This window comes from Aplidium turbinatum, chromosome 7 (genome assembly GCF_918807975.1).
Source record: "Aplidium turbinatum chromosome 7, kaAplTurb1.1, whole genome shotgun sequence".
Lineage (NCBI taxonomy): Eukaryota > Metazoa > Chordata > Ascidiacea > Aplousobranchia > Polyclinidae > Aplidium > Aplidium turbinatum.
In genome coordinates this window covers 2,165,600-2,182,636 of record NC_137478.1, presented here as the reverse complement: position 1 = coordinate 2,182,636, position 17,037 = coordinate 2,165,600, and the positions used below count along the sequence as shown (strand labels likewise).

The window sequence follows — 17,037 nt, the reverse complement described above, 5'->3', positions numbered from 1 at the left end:
AACACAACACTCCAGAACCAAAGTGACCAACTCCTGACTTACTAAAGAAAGTCCAGAGAGATTGCGACAATTCGTTCACTGCTGTAGATTCAATCATTCTAACTTGCTGTCTCATAGTTTAGGTGAATGCTACTGAGATAGATGCCACAATTGTAATTATTCTTGCTTTTGACGTTTATTAGAAAAGGCACAAGGAATATGAAGAATGTTGATAACTCTCGAGATCGTGAAGAAAGCGACATTGTAAAACATCGTTTAGGTACCTATCAAGACATAGCAGTCCAGTTTACTGTATGAAAACAAAAAAAGCGTAAAATAGGTACCACCCGGTTCAAAACAACATAGTAGGCTTTTACAATTGGGTGCCTCCTTCATTGCCAGCCATAGCATCGCACATGTGTGCATAATAAAAACAATAGGAGTGTTAGTTTATGAAGTGTTACGAAAAGGTTAGTGATGTAACCGAACACATACAAACTTTCACAGTGGAATTCAAGAACACATTTGCTACATGTCAGAACATTTACAACTCAATGGCGGTCAACAATCAGTTTTTAAAACGAATTAAATGCAAATTTTTACGTCTAAAAATATAAAGTTTGTAGCTGTTTTAAAAATAAAGTGGTATGATAAAAGCGAGGGCACTATTATTTTTAAATTCCCAGCCTTATTTGCTTTTCAGCCATTGCTTGGAAACGAGGGTTTATAAATTATTTCTAAGGAAAAATGTTTTTGTTTCAAATTTCTCAACCTCCTTGTCGTAAGTGCGACCAATCGGTTTACAAATCAGTAAAACATATTTTTAAATATTACGTTTGGCAACACTCAAAGGTGGACACAGCGCGATACTTTTGTAGCGGTAGTGCTGCTACATTTATGTTGTAGTAACGGCGTTAATTTTTTTAAATGTAGCTGTAGCGGAGAGGCGTTACATTTCTTTGCCGCACTCCTGCTACTTTCCAATTTAAAATGAAAAAAATTACTTGTTTTTGGAGATTTTTTATAGAAACAATGCGTAAAAAATCAAAGCAGAAATTATTCGACTAATGCGGGAAGCATCAAGCCACGTTGATACCGACAAGAGCGACACCACAACACCAGTCACGACTCCGAGAATGAATGTTTCGGCGTGTTGGTACCATCGCATGAAACGTCGGTACGGAAAAAAGTCAATTGTGGAGGCCTTTTTCAGACAGAAGCAATAAGTGCTTGAGCTTTCCTAGTGTCGATTTATAACGTCGCTTTATTAAATACAACACCCCCATTTCTTCCAGTGCCGCGGTGAAGAGATTTTCTTCCCTTGACAAAGACGCGTTACAGCTAAAGCAGGCAGGACTCAGCGACCCCCATTTTAAGTTGTTCGTGTTTTTGAAAGATGCGTAACAATAAATTTCACCTAGAACGTGTCTTCTGCAACGACGTTGAAATGGCAGTGTAAACGAATGATATATCATTCGTTGTCATTTTGATGCCAGGTCATTTTGACATCAGATTATTTTGACGTCACAAAGGACTTCCTGTGTCAGTTTAAGTTAAGACAAAAGTAGCGGGAGAATTAGCGGTAGCGCGCGCTACTTTATCCCAAACAGCGGTAGCGGATGACCAGCCAGACCAGGTTTGTTGCGTAACAACTGATGTATATATTATAGATAGCAACAATGACGTGGCAGGGTTTCTTTTAAGTCTGTTTAAATACATATTAGCCAACCACGCTTTGCATTGAGAACACACTTGGCGATCTGACGAAAAGTTTGCTCCAGGTCCTTCAAATTTTCTGCTTCATACGAACGAACGAACGCATTGAAAAACAATACAACTAAAGAACTCAGTGCAAAAATGGAGTCTACTATTTAGCATGGCCTTTAATCAACACACGCTGGCTTTTTTTTACAAATGTTCAACTGCGTATTCTTGCTCTGAAACTAAAAGTTACATAAAATTGCATTCAAAAAGTCTTTCCACTTTTTGGTAACGCTGAAGATATAAAAATTCAGCATTGCTATCAAAAAGAAATAAAAAATATAAAAGACACAAAATACAAAGGATCAAAGACCACTGACTCTTTGTTCCATTACATCCAAGAAATACTCCTCCATTCCTTACAGTGATAAGCACCGACTGGACATGGCGTTGCAACGTAAGACCAACATACAAGATGGAAGAAATATCCAGATAAAAAACTACTTTTTTAAAAGTGGAAGCTTTTTCTTTGTTGAGGCTTTTACTGTGGCCTAAGTGTAGAGCCCTTGCAATAAAAACCGCGATGGCTTTTTGGATCACATGAATAAACAACTGTATTTACTATTTAGGCTCCAAATAGAATTTAAGGGTGACAAATACAGGACCACACCATTGCAGGTTTTGTTAAATGCTCATAGAATCATTTTCGCATTGCTATAATTATTGCATCGGTAAGGTACATAGTTCAACTATCGACAATATACTGATGACAGTCAAGAATAAGATTGACTGAAAGCTGGTATAAAACGACTTATATCGACCAGAATTTAAAACCCTTTTGCTTGTCAGTGTTCACGAATTTTCATTTCTATAGCTTGATACGGATAAATAATTTTCTTTCCTGAACGACTGTGGTTGTTCAGTAGGTACGTTCTGCTCCCCGAGACTTCTTTTCACTTTTGTCGGTATGAAAGTCGTTGCATATTGTCCGTTAGATGGAGTAGGAGAAGGATTAGTTGAACTAAACACTGAAGACATTGGAGTCCCATTATCATCCGGCCAATATTGAGATTGCTGGGCTAAGTCTTCAGAATGATAATTCTCCATTTCGCAACGTCGTGGCCGTGTCATTGGCTCTCCCAATGAAAGGAACATGTGTCGTTTGACGCGAGCTCTGATGTCATCTTGATGGTAAGGAAGATCACCGTTCCTCCTCAGATAAGGAGGAGATCTCTCGCTTATCGTTTCTAAGCCCCGTCTGCTTACATTGAATGGAGGTCGAAGATAATCTGAGACGTAATTTATATTATGCATACTAATACATGTAAAATGCATGTAAACACCGTAGCATAATATTGTACATACTATATATGCATTACGTAATATATAACTGCAATAATTAAAGCGTATTAAAATTAATCTATCCATTGTAATAGTTGTGAAGTACAATAGATTACATTTAAGTAGGTATGTTACACGGTCATACAAAGTGCTGAAATTTTAATGCAAACGAAGAACGTCCAGAGGGCCAACAAGTTGTCTTTTCAGTTTATAACGGCCACCTAGGGACTAGATTTCAGGTTACTAAATTAAAAGTTCCTGATCAAAACTTGGCTAGATTTATGCGTAATCTACAAGTTTAGGTGAGCATAGTTCCCATTTTTTTACATTATTAGTTACGTTTCTATTTATGTGACAGGCTAATGGCTGCATTGCTAGATGGTTTGACCGTATTTCGAGCGAAAATGATTTCACCTTGCACTTTACCTTCAGAACGATTTAGAGCATTTCCATCACGTCATCAAATTAAGGAAACAATTATTCAATAAAAGTAATCTCATTTTATAATAAATCTTAATGTCACACCACTTCAGTTGTAAAAAATTGCTTAAAAAAGAGGAAGGGCTACCAAAATTGCCTTACGTTGTCCACCCGTCAGCTAGCCTGCTACGAGCGTGAAATATACATTATAGATGTCCTTACGAAAACATCGCATGTTGTGACCTCACAAGCGTTAACTGTTCCTCTACTGCTCACCATTGCTTGGCATCCAGCATGAGTCACTGTGGCCATAGTAACGGCATTCATCCGTACAGTATCTTCCCATACTGCTCAACATCTCATGCTCACTTGAGGCGGAGTGGAGCTGTGGTTGTTGCGTGGAAACTGTGTTCCTGAGCAGTCTTTCGTAATCTACAAAACGTAAAACCGTTCTGGGTGACCACAAAGAAATATCAACATAAGAACAGAGGCAGAACACAAAGTTTACAATCGTAATTTAGCAAACGTATATACATACAACCAAGCTATTTTTATCTTCAGTGCTGAAGGGTCGAAAGGCAATCCCTGGCTCAAGAAGCAGTTGTACGCTAGAGGGGCGTCCTTTCGACTCAAATTATATTAAGTAATTCCTACGTTTCTTGTTTTTTGTCGTCGTTTTTAAAATTTTCTTGTTCCTAGTCAAGCCTGTCTTATCTTACTGTACGGTATCTCCCACATAACTGAAAATTGAATTGATTTGAATTGAATACTTTTTTTTTCGGATGGTCAATGGTTTTACCGACGAAGGACTTAAGTTGCCGCAAACATGTTTGGATTTCTTCTGTTGTAAGTTTTGTGATTAGTTCAAATACGTAATTATTCAACCCACTCAGTGGAATCACCTGCTTATGGTAGTGCTAAATCTTATTCGAACTCTACTTTGATGCTTTTTACCTCTACTTGCAGTTCCTCCGAAGCTGGTGGTATCGACTTCGCTCTCCCCCTTCCCACTGTCGATGTCGAGGTGTGGCGGGGGTCGGGAGAAAGAGTCAACGATGTTGCTTTGTGACGTCATCTGAAATTGTTCGAAAACGTTGAAACGAAGACAAAGACGGTAATTGGTCAAAGCTTGATAAGCATGGGGCAACACTTCTCTGACAACTGTATCATGCTGATGACACCCACAAAGGTTGGAACAAGGTGTACATGGCTTGTTGTACGAGTGGCTAGTTTGTTGGTCGATGAGGTTTATTTGAGACCTGGATTCTGCCTTGGCAGATTGCTGTGGTAGACCATCAAGCCATGAACCTTGTGCTCGTAGTTATGCTCATGAAATGGCATCATGATTTTTTTAAAGTAAAACTATTAAATATCAGCCACTGGCGACATCTTTAAATCATAACAAAATCTTTACCCTCATTCCATCGCCGCATGCCAATGTACTCTGAGGAGGAGACACCCTGTCAACTGATGTGAGAACTTGATATAACGGTGCGCCATCTGGCGGATCATGATTACAAGTTGAACCGGATCTTGAGAGTGTTTCAGATTTTCTGCAAAAGTCAAACACAAATAAAAGTATGAAAACATATTCAACATTAGTAAATACCAAAATACACGTTTGTAATAAGCCACTTCACTTTTCAAAGTTTTGAAATCTTTTTTTTCATATACTGTACCTCAACGCCCAATCAGAGGCCGATCCAACAAAAGGTCTTAGAGAGGGGAATTTCAACAAAAAAACAACGATGTAAATGTCTACCTTAATCCGACTTTGCGAATACACTAGGAATAATTTTTTTTTGTGTGTTTTAGCGGGGCAATGATCCCCCAATCGTACCCCTTTCCCCCTTTGAATTCGCCATTACATCTAACACAGACACTTATGTTACGTTACCACGTTTGTTGCAACAATCTGATTTTTTGTAATGAAAAAACTTTAAAACGAAATTTACTTCACGGATAAGAAAAATTTGAGTAATTGAACCTTTGCATCTTGTTAGTTTGCCAAAAAGTGCGATAAAAGAAACAAGTCAACCGTGTCCTCGTCCACTGTTTCACAAAGGAAGTATTGTCATGGGCGGCTATTTAGTTGACACACAACACCGCCATTATTTAACTCAACAAATGACATCAGAAAAACGATACAATTGAAATTACGTCATTAGTACTCAAGACTAAATTTTCCATCAGTATAATTGGACACTGCGGCCATAATCAAACAGTTTCAAGATAAACTTTTTGTATAATTTCAAAGCGTTTTTTTCCCAATTTGCTACTCAGTTTTCAAATGTGTTTAATTATTCAGGATCTTTACAACCTACTTGGGCGCAAACACAATTGTTTTATTCAAATAGAATTTAGAATGGGGTGAATTTTTGGTCAATTTTTGTATTAACCGATGTTGCTATGTACGTGGCTACATGCTTATGACAACACATAAGCCTAGGCCTACCTTTTTATGACATCACCATTCACTGATGCATTGTTGGAGTCACGCTCTGGCTTATTAGAAGCAATCATGCGTGAAGTGACATCATTGTTTCCAGGTGGATCAGGCCACATGGGATGATTTTGTATCGGTTTTGGTGCCTGAGCCAAGTTTGGGTTAGTACCACAACCTTTCTCAGCAGCTCTGCAGTTGTAAGTGCGAATAGTCTGTAAAGAAACACAGCATTGTTTAGTCGTCGATATCTAAAAGAAATCTGCTACCACTCCATCTTCTGATGACTTCTAGTCATCCTATTTTCTTTGGTCCTGCTTGAGTCGTTTGGATATTTTTCTTCCCATAGTAACAGATACTATAATTGTAGGTTTTCTTTTCCAGAGCCCAAAAATTGTTAACTTTAGTTAACTATTAGACGTTCTTCCATACTCTCCAATCTTCTCTTTGGAGGTGTTTATTTTTTTCACTCCCAAACCATAAACAACTACTTGAGCTACATTTACTTCACCATGTATCTTCATTTAGAATTTGGCCATTTATCACCCAGTTTATCACCCCTACGTTGTTAAGTTTACTTTTAAGGTTAACGTTACTCCAGGGGTAGTTCCTATGTTATTTGCCTTCTCGATAGACGAAGTTTACTTTAGTTGAGATGTTTTGGCAATACTTTTTCTCGGTTTTGCGTTGGGAAGTCGAAGAGATTACAAACACAATAAATCCACTGAACACGAGAAAGATTGCAGACGTGACAGGATGTGACGACACACATGACAGGAAGTGAGGTTCTTCTCACCTTATTGTCTTTTCTGCACTTTACGGCTACAATAACTATGACGATGATGACGAAGAGTACAAAAAAGGAAGCCAGTGAGATGATAAGGGTCTGGAAGGGGAACGATGCAGACGCGGGCAAGTTCATTGTTTTGTGACCAACAGTTGGAAGAACCAAAGAGTCGGTGATATGAACAAGTATTCCAATCTTGCTGCTGAGAGGTGGACTGCCGCTATCCTTTGCCTGAAAAAAGTTGAGTTCTTAACTTAGCTTAGAGCTCAGTTTCATAATCTAAACCTCATACATTGTTTAGATTTTAATTGAAACCGATAGCAATTGTGTTAGTTCAGCCATCACAACAAAAAAATATGCCAAACATAGTAGAGGTCTAGAAAAGACTAAAAGCGACAAAAAGTGAACGTTTTAACCTGCTTGATACTGAAACAGGATAATCAGTGACATGGTACGGCCGCAACACCTTACACCCAACATATAGAACATATACCCCAATTTAAGGTCACTATAGGACAATAACCGATAATAACATCTTGTAAAATTGTGCAATTAAAACAGTATGCTTGGACACATAATGTAGCCTACATGTGCACACCACGCCGCTAAGTTGGGTGACTATAGGACAATAACCGAAAATAACATCTTGTAAAAATTATGCACAAAACCTAAGCACGTTTAGAGTTCCTACATTTGAAAGGCTTTTATCAAATTTTAGGTTTTAATTTATTTTTATGTTTGAATTTTTATACCTCAATTGTTATGTGATGGATTCCCACTATTTCCTCAAGATCCATGTAGCTCATATTTAGACGAAGATCTCCTGTTTTAGGGTCCAAGATGAAGAATGTCATGGAAGGGTCTTGCTCGTAATCATTATCGACCTTTTCCCCATCAATTGACGCCAGTGTCAAGTCCACATCGGAGAACAACTTACTGTCATAATCAACTGTCTGAAATACAAAGTTTTGCAATACATTTAAATTTTTGTTTTAGAATACATAAGATATATAGAAAACATAAAAAAATGTTACGATTCAGTTACAACCACTGTGATTTTATTGTACAGTACAAAGAACAATTGTATGGGGTCAATGAATGTTCAATAAAACGCTTTGAAAGAAAATTTGCAAAAGCGGTTTTATGAGATAACAATTATAAGGCATCGTGGAATCAGAGATTTCAAATCAACTTTTGATAAGCCTCCAGCGTATCTACCTGTACTTGCGTTATGACTTCACTTCGCAGTATCGACGCAAATATCGTGGAGTTGTCAAAGGTTGGGTTCATAAACAATGGGGAATTATCATTGACGTCATTGACTGTAACTCTGAGCCAACTAGACCCCGTTTTGGGTTCGGGATCTCCCTCATCGATAGCGAGAAGTGGAATCTATTTTTAAAAACAAATAAAAACAAAAATTTATGGATGTTTTTGCAGTCATTTTGCTTTTTTGTATCAATCTTTGAATTGGTAGACATAAATTTGATGCTGTGGTCATACCAAAAATTTATTTTAAAAGTGGTAGTCGTAATGAATATATTATTCTTGCTTGGTACTCAGCAATAGAATGAGTACTCAGTTGCACCTTCATATCATTATGGCAGCACTGACACCGTCTGCTTTCTAAAGCCTGAGTAGCAACGAATATCTGCAATGGATGCAGCGTTAAAAAACGCACATTGGTATATTATTTTGCTGTTTTTGCACCACCGTTGATCAGTTCACTAAACGCTCAATATATTTGTGCAACAACGTTCAACTAAATGCCAAGTAAATGATTTTCTCTTCAATGTAAAACTGAAAATGCTTATTCTGAAGCTACTAGATTCATTCAAACAACACTGGACTTCGTTTTAAAGCAAGTTACTTTGTCCTAGTTTTGTTTAGGTTATTTTTAAAAAGATTTTCAGAATGTTTTGGGTGGATTTTATAATACTTCGACCAAAGCAAGGTTTGCTTCAACCACATCCAAAGGATGCTTCCTTTACCGCGTAACGTGGATGTTTAACCTGTTATTGGAGGAGCTAGAAAATTGTTACCAAGGTTTTCCTTTGTAAATTGAATTTTCAATTCATTTACGAACAGTTGGAGGCAGAAAATAATGTTAAAGAGCAAAAGTTAAAGACTGTGGCACTTTCATGGTTGAGCTAAGTTTTCTCATTATTTCGTAACAAAGACTACAGTTAAAGCATAGAGGAATGCAGGGGCTCCGGACACTTTCTGAGAGTGGGGGGTAATTTAAGCAGGGGCAGAAACGATGTTTTGACATCGACAGGGGCTTATTGGATTATCGCATCACATATACTTCTGGAAGGTCGCTCCCCAGACCCCGTTTACATTACTGAAAGCTTCAGTTTTTTATACAGCCGTATTAGGCTGCATGTTTCGCGCCGAAGGCGCAACATTTTTGCCTTTCAGCATGATTTAAAATCGAAAAATTCTTTCAACAAATCTGAAATCACGAGCAAAAGCTTTTTAACATTTGCCACATATTTTGAGGTTTTGAGACAATTTTGACTGGAAAAGGGGATGTACGCAAAACCCCTCTCTGTATTCTTCCTTGGCTCAAGTCCTCCAAAATTTATACTTCAGACGTTAAAATGTTAGATTTAAAAGGCCAAAAGCGTTAAGGTCAAAGCTATAATCTATAAAACTTACTTTACAATTACATGAATGCAGCACGACAACCTGTGCCATAACATCCACAGTGAAATGAAACGTTTCAGCATCTAGGGTTAGGCCTACATTCAACTCAAAAAAAAGAAGCTAAAACGCATTAACTTTTACAAGAACTGAAAATAAGGAGACATCTTGATCGATACTACAGGAAGGCCTACCATCTGCGCCGTATAAGAAATAACACTAAACAAAAAATGCCATAACACCCAGGTAACGCCTTGTGCCAAAATCTCACAAAAACTACAAAGAAATAACATTATAAACGAACACCTCAATTCAAACAAAACACTGTGTGCACTCTGCTTCTATTTTAAGCAGAACAGTCAGAAGTCGCCAAAGACTTTAAATCTTTGTGCATTGTTGAAAAAATATTCTTTACAGGTTTCATCTACACTTAGTTCATCCAAATACACTTAATGGGCATGGCACATGGCAATGAAATTGAGTCTTGAAGCAGTCATTGTGCTTCGGAGCCATGTTTTTAAGCGGCGTAGCGAGCTAAACGATCTTTCAGCTTCTGCAGAAGAAGGGCCATTGACCAATAGCAACTTTACAAGTTTTTCCACACTGGCCTAAACTCTTTGACAATAATAGGCCTAAGTCCCATTAACTTGTTTCGAACATCGCACACATACTTGATCGGCCCAAATTTCTGATGGAAGTGGCTTAAATCTTGGCCCAAAATTTTCACGTCGAAGCCATATCGTTCCAACGTTGTAACAGCACTGTCGTTGACTGTGCCAGATACTAACACTTCAAGCATTTGGTGAGTTTTAATTTCTTGGCCATTGAAGCGGTGGGTGAGGCCTTGCACTATGCTGTCAATAGATGCATAAAACTGCCTTCTGTAATGAGAAGCGAGGTCTTGGGAAGCACTTTGCTCACAGCGTTTTCTTGAAATTTGGACTTTAGCTAAGCCTAAGCTATCTACTTGCTGCTGAAATTCCTTGTATAACTGCATAAATTGTTCTTCATGTCTAAGACTCTGGTAATTAACTTTTGAGTTTTCAACCAACTCTATCATGTCGCTGATGGTATAAGACTTGATCTGCAACAGGCCAGTTATCTTTTCAAGTAGTTTGAATAAACTGCAATGCAAAGTATGTGTTGCCTTGCAATAATTGGGAATAAAGGCCTAATGATTTCGCATTGTTGAAATTTTGAAGTGTGACAAGGCTTCGTAGTTTGACAACACTGAAGAAATGGCCGGTACACGTGTCAGCCATCTTGTTTGGCACAAAGTGTGCAAGCCATGGTGGGATTCCTCCTACAGGGCGATTTTGAACTTGCCAGACTGATTTTGTAAACTACTTAGCTCCTGAACAATTCCCACAGCATTATGCACTGCAGGTCTCTATTGCATATTTGCGTTGTCTTGCGAGTCGGAGTTTCCAAGCAAACAACTAGAAAGTTGTGCAACAAAATAAAAAAATGAAAATAAAACACAAAAGTAGAAAAAATATAAAAATTAAATTTTTATCACTACATTAGTGGGGGGGGGGGGTAATTTTGCATTAGTTACCCTCCCACTCCAATTGGTGGGGGGTAATCACCCCCGCGGCCTCCCCTCTAACGGAGCCCATGGAGAAATGTATACTTGGCATCGCTGGCGACCTTTGTTTGAAACAAAACCTTTTATTTAAAAGTTTCTAATCGAAAGGACTCACCTTCCATTCCGCCCTCTCTTCCCGGTCCAGAGGCCGAATCAAAGTGATCCGCCCCGTTTCCGCGCCAATCGAGAATGGAGTAGCTTCCTGAGCGATGGCATAGCGCACGTTTCCATTTGAAGAAGGAATGACCAATCCATTCTAATAAAATTTAAACTTTTATAATTTTGCATAAAGAAACAAAACGAAGTGTGGGTATCAAGCCTCATAACTGCCGCAAGGTTTTCATTGTATTGTGTCCCAATGCTTTCATAACATAACCGAAGCATTGTTGTATCACCAATCGTGCATTGTAAATGAGGTTTGACTGTTGTGTCTATTAACTATCTTGAACGAACTTATGTGTGACGAGAATGGGATCTACTGTCAGAAGCACGTTTTGTTGTGAGAACAAAGTCTATCTAAGTATGATGAGGTGCTTTGATATTGGCATGGTCTTGAAGGTTCCTTTTATACTGCATACTTCATTACATTTTAATTTACTTTATTCTGATGACAAGTTCAAACAGTGAACTAACTACCTTTCTGCTATCTTTAAATTGTATTCCACCAATCAACTTGTCAAAGATGAATACTGTACTGCAATAGAATAATCTCACAATAGAAAAGAAAGCAAGGAACTTCACGCTGATGATTACTGTTAGACAATAGTTGACTGTTATCGATGATGGAAGTTTCTTCATGGTTTATCACAGCAAACGTAGCTTTAAATTGAAAATCTTAATCAAATAGACAATGACTACCTGGCTTAGTTTCATCACTGGCCCGTTCAGTTGATCATCGTCAGTCGCTGATACTGTGAACACGTAAGAACCAACTTCGTCGGATTCGGACATTGTGACGTTATAGACACGTTGGGAAAATATTGGGCGATTGTCGTTGTTGTCCATGATCTCCACGGTAATGTTCGAAACAGCGCACCTGGCAACACTCAATATTTAAATTGTGGCAGACTTTTTTATTTTAGTAATAAACGTAAGATTTATAGAAGCTTTCATAATTTCACAGCGTTAATATCATCTTGTCCGAAACGAACAGTAATTTGTTTACATTGTAACAGTAGCAAACAAACGACTATTTGTTCTTAGGTTGTTCATGGGCCATATTTCCCTGTGGATACAACACAGTGCACTAAAGCGGAAATACATTTAAACCTGGCTTCGAAAATCACGAGCTAAAATACTAAATTACAAAACGAAACTGCTACTATTGTCCGTTTTATGCACATCAGTAATGCAGCCTACTTAAAAAAAAACAAAAAACAGAAAACATAGTTCGTCGTTTTTGTGAAAGTTAACTCGTTTTGAGTGAAGTTTTGTCATATTCACAATGCAGTATGATCGTAGTCTTTCTCAATACCTTCAATAAAAGTAATAAGTAAGGATGACATGAAATCTGACCTTGAAGGCTGGCCGTTATCACAAGCTGACACAATGATCTTATATTGATTTTGTATTTCGCGGTTGAATTGTCTTCCAGTTCCAATCAAGCCGTCACTGGCTAGAACGAAGTGACCGCTATCTTCATTGTCAAGGCCTTCAATTACAGAACATGAAGTTTACCAAGTTGAAGGAAAATATGCAGCGTTGTACAATACACTTCTGTAGCTTAGATGCAAGAGTTGTTTATCAATTTCTTGTAGCATTAAATCTTGAGTTGCTTTAGCCATTTTACCAAAAATATTTAATCATTGATTGTCTTAAAAAAGTGCAAAGCGCGTGAGATACCGAACACGAAAGGAAATTGGACAAAATGTACTGTAGATGTGGACTTGTAAGCGATCCTGCTGCTTTTTTCTTTTTGCATTGTGTTCAATAAACAGTAGACCTGACGTTGAAGGATGTGTAAAGTAACCAATTCAACATCGAGTATCGGTTCAGTTTATTTCTGAACATGAAGCAAAAAATAGTACTTGCTATATAATAGGAATTTAAAAGGTGTTAGCTACAAGACGTGAACTTCTATATTATCGAAACACCGACTCGAGAACATGGACTCGCAAAAGTCCTTATATTTACTTTCATTGTCGACAGGAATGGTCCTTATAGCGAGTGTGACGTCACCATTGGGCCCATTGTCAGCGTCACTGGCACTGACGTAAGCAACGTAAGTTCCATCAGGACATCCTTCCTCAAGAAAAGCTAAAATAAAATAAACCACTTGTGGATATGCCGTTGCCGTTGATAAGAATTATTGGAAAAAAAACAATTTTGATACAAGTTTGTGAAAGTGATAAGATTAGTAAAAACGTGACTTGTCTAATGTTAAATTTATTTAAAATGTGAATTCAATGCCATATTATGCCAGCAAACCCATTCAAATTGTTCGCTGAATTACATCTCTCAAATTGTATTCTCCATAGCAATCACTTGTAGAAAGGCTAAATGGATTCTTTGCTTGTCTTTTTATTGGAAATTAATATTTTTGGCTAGAAATAGATCCATAGATTTCTATTGTGCTCATAGGCGTAGCCAGGGGGGGGGGGGGGGGGTGAAAGGGGCCATGGCCCCCCCCAAATTTTTCAAAGTCTGGATTCCGAAGTTGAGCCCTTTGTTGAAAATATAATAAAATTTGTAGAAATTTATAACATTTTCCAAGACATCTGGCTATTAACACCCCAAGGACTTGTTTTAGACACACAGAAAGACACCAATAAATTTTGAAAATCGTAAATCGAGCAAAATTTACTCGATTTACGTTTCTTTTAACTAGTTTGTGGAAGCAATTTCAGAATGGCTTACTCTGTTGGGTTTTTGTGTAGCTGAGTTTTTGGTGTTCTCTAATTTTAGCCGCAGATTTTGCCCGTTCGTGTGTAAGAGCTACCTTTAATAAGTTAATAGCTGTTTATCTGCTAATAAATTTCATACAAATATTACCTTAAAAGTGTTTCCAGAAAGCGCTATAATCCATTATTTAAGTGTAATTTTGCAAAAATTTTCCGAGGGAGCATGCCCCCGGACCCCCTTAGAATACGCGTGCCTTCGGCACGCTCTAACCCCCACCAGTTTCAATGCTTCCCCTTGCTCAAGCCACCAGGATACGCTACTGCACGTCAGGTGGCGATGTCTTAAATCAAACACTTTGTCGTTCTCTTCAATTCATCAAATATTTGGCCCCCCCCAAATTTTTTTCCTGGCTACGCCACTGATTGTGCTATCATAATGGATAGAGTTATATGTGTTGCCATTTGGAAAACGTTTTTCAATTTTAATTCAACCTTTCTGCAAATTCCTATTTTTCAAACCTTTTTCACTGCAAAATTCTAGCTTATCAAACCTGTATTCAAACGGGAATGCACGATGAAGTTTTGTTTTATAATCGGCACATTGTCATTGACATCTTCGACTTGTAGGATGAGCCATGATCGGGAGGAGAGCTGACGTGATCCTTTGTCGCGCGCTTCAATTTGTACTCGCAACCTACAACAAAGAAGAAATTGTCACACCATAACGATGTCGTTTTATATAGATGAACTGATCCTTTCAATGTAACTAACAAAGCAAACGTAGTTGCGAATCTAATAGACTGCAGGTAATGTAACCAATACTTTTATCGCTATACATATGAATTTTGGTGAAGAGTTTTTTGGTTGAATGGCTTTGCTAGATTCATTTGCCTACGGTTCAAACATACAACGGCTAATAACATAGTGCGTTCTACTGGTGCAAATTAAGCTAAACCATCACAAGATGTATTGCTGAAATCAACTAAATATACAAAATGAAAATTAAACTTTTAGACAAAAAGTTATCGCGCGTAAAACTTTGAAACTAGAAAAAAAAGGACTCAAATGTTAACAATCAACAAGAGTTGAAGTGTTATTGAACTAAATGCCTGGTGAACAACCTCATTCAATTTTTAAACAACGGCTAATCAATTATTTCAGACACTTTGTGCTTGCTTCAATCACACTTGAAAGAGTAAAATTTTGCAATAAATTATAGTTTTAGGTTTACTGTGCGTTTCACATCGATGTCTTGACAACACCGAAGAAGAAATATGAAGACAAATAGCCATTCATAAATAAAAGGGTGAACAACCTTGATATTATAATTACGTTAATACGATCTTGTCGTTTACACAAGCACTGCAAGAAAAGCAATTCGATTTCTTGACTTTGTAATTTAGTTTGCAGATACAACTCACCCATCGTGGATTTCCCGATCCAGCTTCTGTTTCAGACTAATGGCACCTGTGGTCGAGTCAATTGAAAGCAACCGGAGACCAACTAAAGCGTCTGAGCTGTGAGGGTCAGTAACAAGATGATAAGTTAATTCGCTGTTTCTTCCGCTATCCAGATCATGAGCTTTCACCGTTACTATCTCAGTGCCTGGAGAAAGGTTTTCTCGTAAAGATGTGATGTAGTTTCGACGTTCAAACACGGGTGGATTGTCATTGGAATCAATCAAGTGTATCCGTACAGTCACGTGATTTGATTTGAAAGGATTGCCAAGATCTCGTGCAATCAGCTTCACGTGGTGAACAGTTTTCGTTTCGTAATCTAAAACAAATCAATTTTCTAACTTCTTATCACTTTCTAAGATTTTATTTTACGATAATGGTTCGGTCGGTTTCCAGACAGCAAATATCCTGATTTTGACATTCGTAGACGTTGAATCAATGTCGAAATGACGGATTTTGCTGTCTGGGTTAGAAGCGATGAAATTTGGTTTCGCAATGTTGTACATCCACAAAATCGAAAAACTTAACAAATTAGCGTTTCATTTTACAGCAATGCTAACCAATATTTAGCTGCTTCTAATGCAATGCCATGTATAACTTCATATATAAAAAAACAGCATCGCTTTACATATTCTGACATACAAAGTGACTCATTTAAACATCACATTGTTTTTTATTCGGCAATGTGCCTGCAGTGATCACACAAATTTTCTTATGAGGCTTTGCCCGTAAAGTAAGCTTTTTATAAAACCAAAGTTTTCGTTTTTTCGTTAACAAGTGTTTTAACTTGCAATGTTTTTGTTCCACCACTAGAATAAAACATATTTGCCAGAAAGAACTTGTTATGAAAACTAAACAAGAGTTACCTAGTTTCTTCATCAGCACCAGTTGTAGTCGTGACTGGCCGGCTTCGTCAAAAAAGTGTTCAACTTCAAAGAATTGATTAGGTAATAATGAATACTTTATGATTGAATTATTGCCTGAAATTGCAAGAGAAAGGTTTGAAATCAAAATCGCTTCTTGGTAATGAGGAATGCATTCATGTCTAACTACGTAGCATTCCGAATCGACTTGGTACAGCAAGCAGCAATGGTTGAAGTTCTACTGTGAGTAAAGAACATGTTTTTCTAGTTTCAAAAACGTTGTCCAAAAAAAACACAGCACACTGCTTGTGGGAGCTGTGGATATCTATTTTTGCAAATATTCAATATTTTACAAAAGTAATGTGAAAGTCTATTTTTCTGAAGTTATTTTTTAGAATAGTAAACATCGTTTTAGCGTATGAATTCATTTCACATTCAATTGCATTGCATTGCGTCCAAATCTAGCATGCCGGGGAACAAGAGAGGTTATGATGTATAGAGAGATAGAATATAGCATAAGATATTCTAATTGTAATTTACCTGCATCAATGTCCTTTGCTTGATATTCGTTAAGCATTATCCGGCTTCCGATATTTGCATTTTCACTGATATTCACCGCAATTGGATTGGTTGGAAATATGGGAGCGTTGTCGTTGACGTCAGTGATGACGACTTCAAGAAGTATAAAAGAGAAAAACTGCTGAGGAAGCATGACGACCTGATGGGGGAAATAAATAATAATTGCTTTATTACAAAGTAATGAGCCTTACAACAATGATAACAATGAAGTCCTACAGTATAATGCAAGTAATAAAAATGATCAATCGCAGAATTAATGTACTATGTTATTTTCTAGGGGTGAGTTGGCTGTACTTCGTTTTTTTTTTTGAAACTTCATGCTTTCAATAATGACCCACTCAAACTCCCAAAGAGGTACATCCCCTATTTGTGTTGCTTGATATGTATGAGGAA

At 37.6% G+C, this 17,037-nt stretch overlaps 2 protein-coding genes across 2 annotated transcripts; both read right to left on the bottom strand.

Moving 5' to 3' along the window:
• Positions 1–167: 167 nt before the first annotated feature.
• On the bottom strand, positions 168–6,012 carry LOC145774629 (uncharacterized). The gene is made up of 5 exons (XM_082585916.1): positions 5,897–6,012; positions 4,856–4,994; positions 4,396–4,516; positions 3,718–3,873; positions 168–2,969 (listed from the first exon to the last, which is right to left on the bottom strand). Exons 1-5 carry the CDS (start codon positions 6,004–6,006, stop codon positions 2,533–2,535), a joined length of 963 nt encoding a protein of 320 aa, XP_082442042.1. The 5' UTR covers positions 6,007–6,012; the 3' UTR covers positions 168–2,532.
• A 518-nt stretch (positions 6,013–6,530) lies between these two features.
• On the bottom strand, positions 6,531–16,674 carry LOC145774498 (protocadherin gamma-B7-like). The gene is made up of 11 exons (XM_082585756.1): positions 16,606–16,674; positions 16,069–16,182; positions 15,167–15,521; positions 14,297–14,439; positions 13,039–13,161; positions 12,421–12,556; positions 11,764–11,941; positions 11,021–11,161; positions 7,890–8,063; positions 7,424–7,624; positions 6,531–6,902 (listed from the first exon to the last, which is right to left on the bottom strand). Exons 1-11 carry the CDS (start codon positions 16,640–16,642, stop codon positions 6,531–6,533), a joined length of 1,974 nt encoding a protein of 657 aa, XP_082441882.1. The 5' UTR covers positions 16,643–16,674.
• Positions 16,675–17,037: the final 363 nt, after the last annotated feature.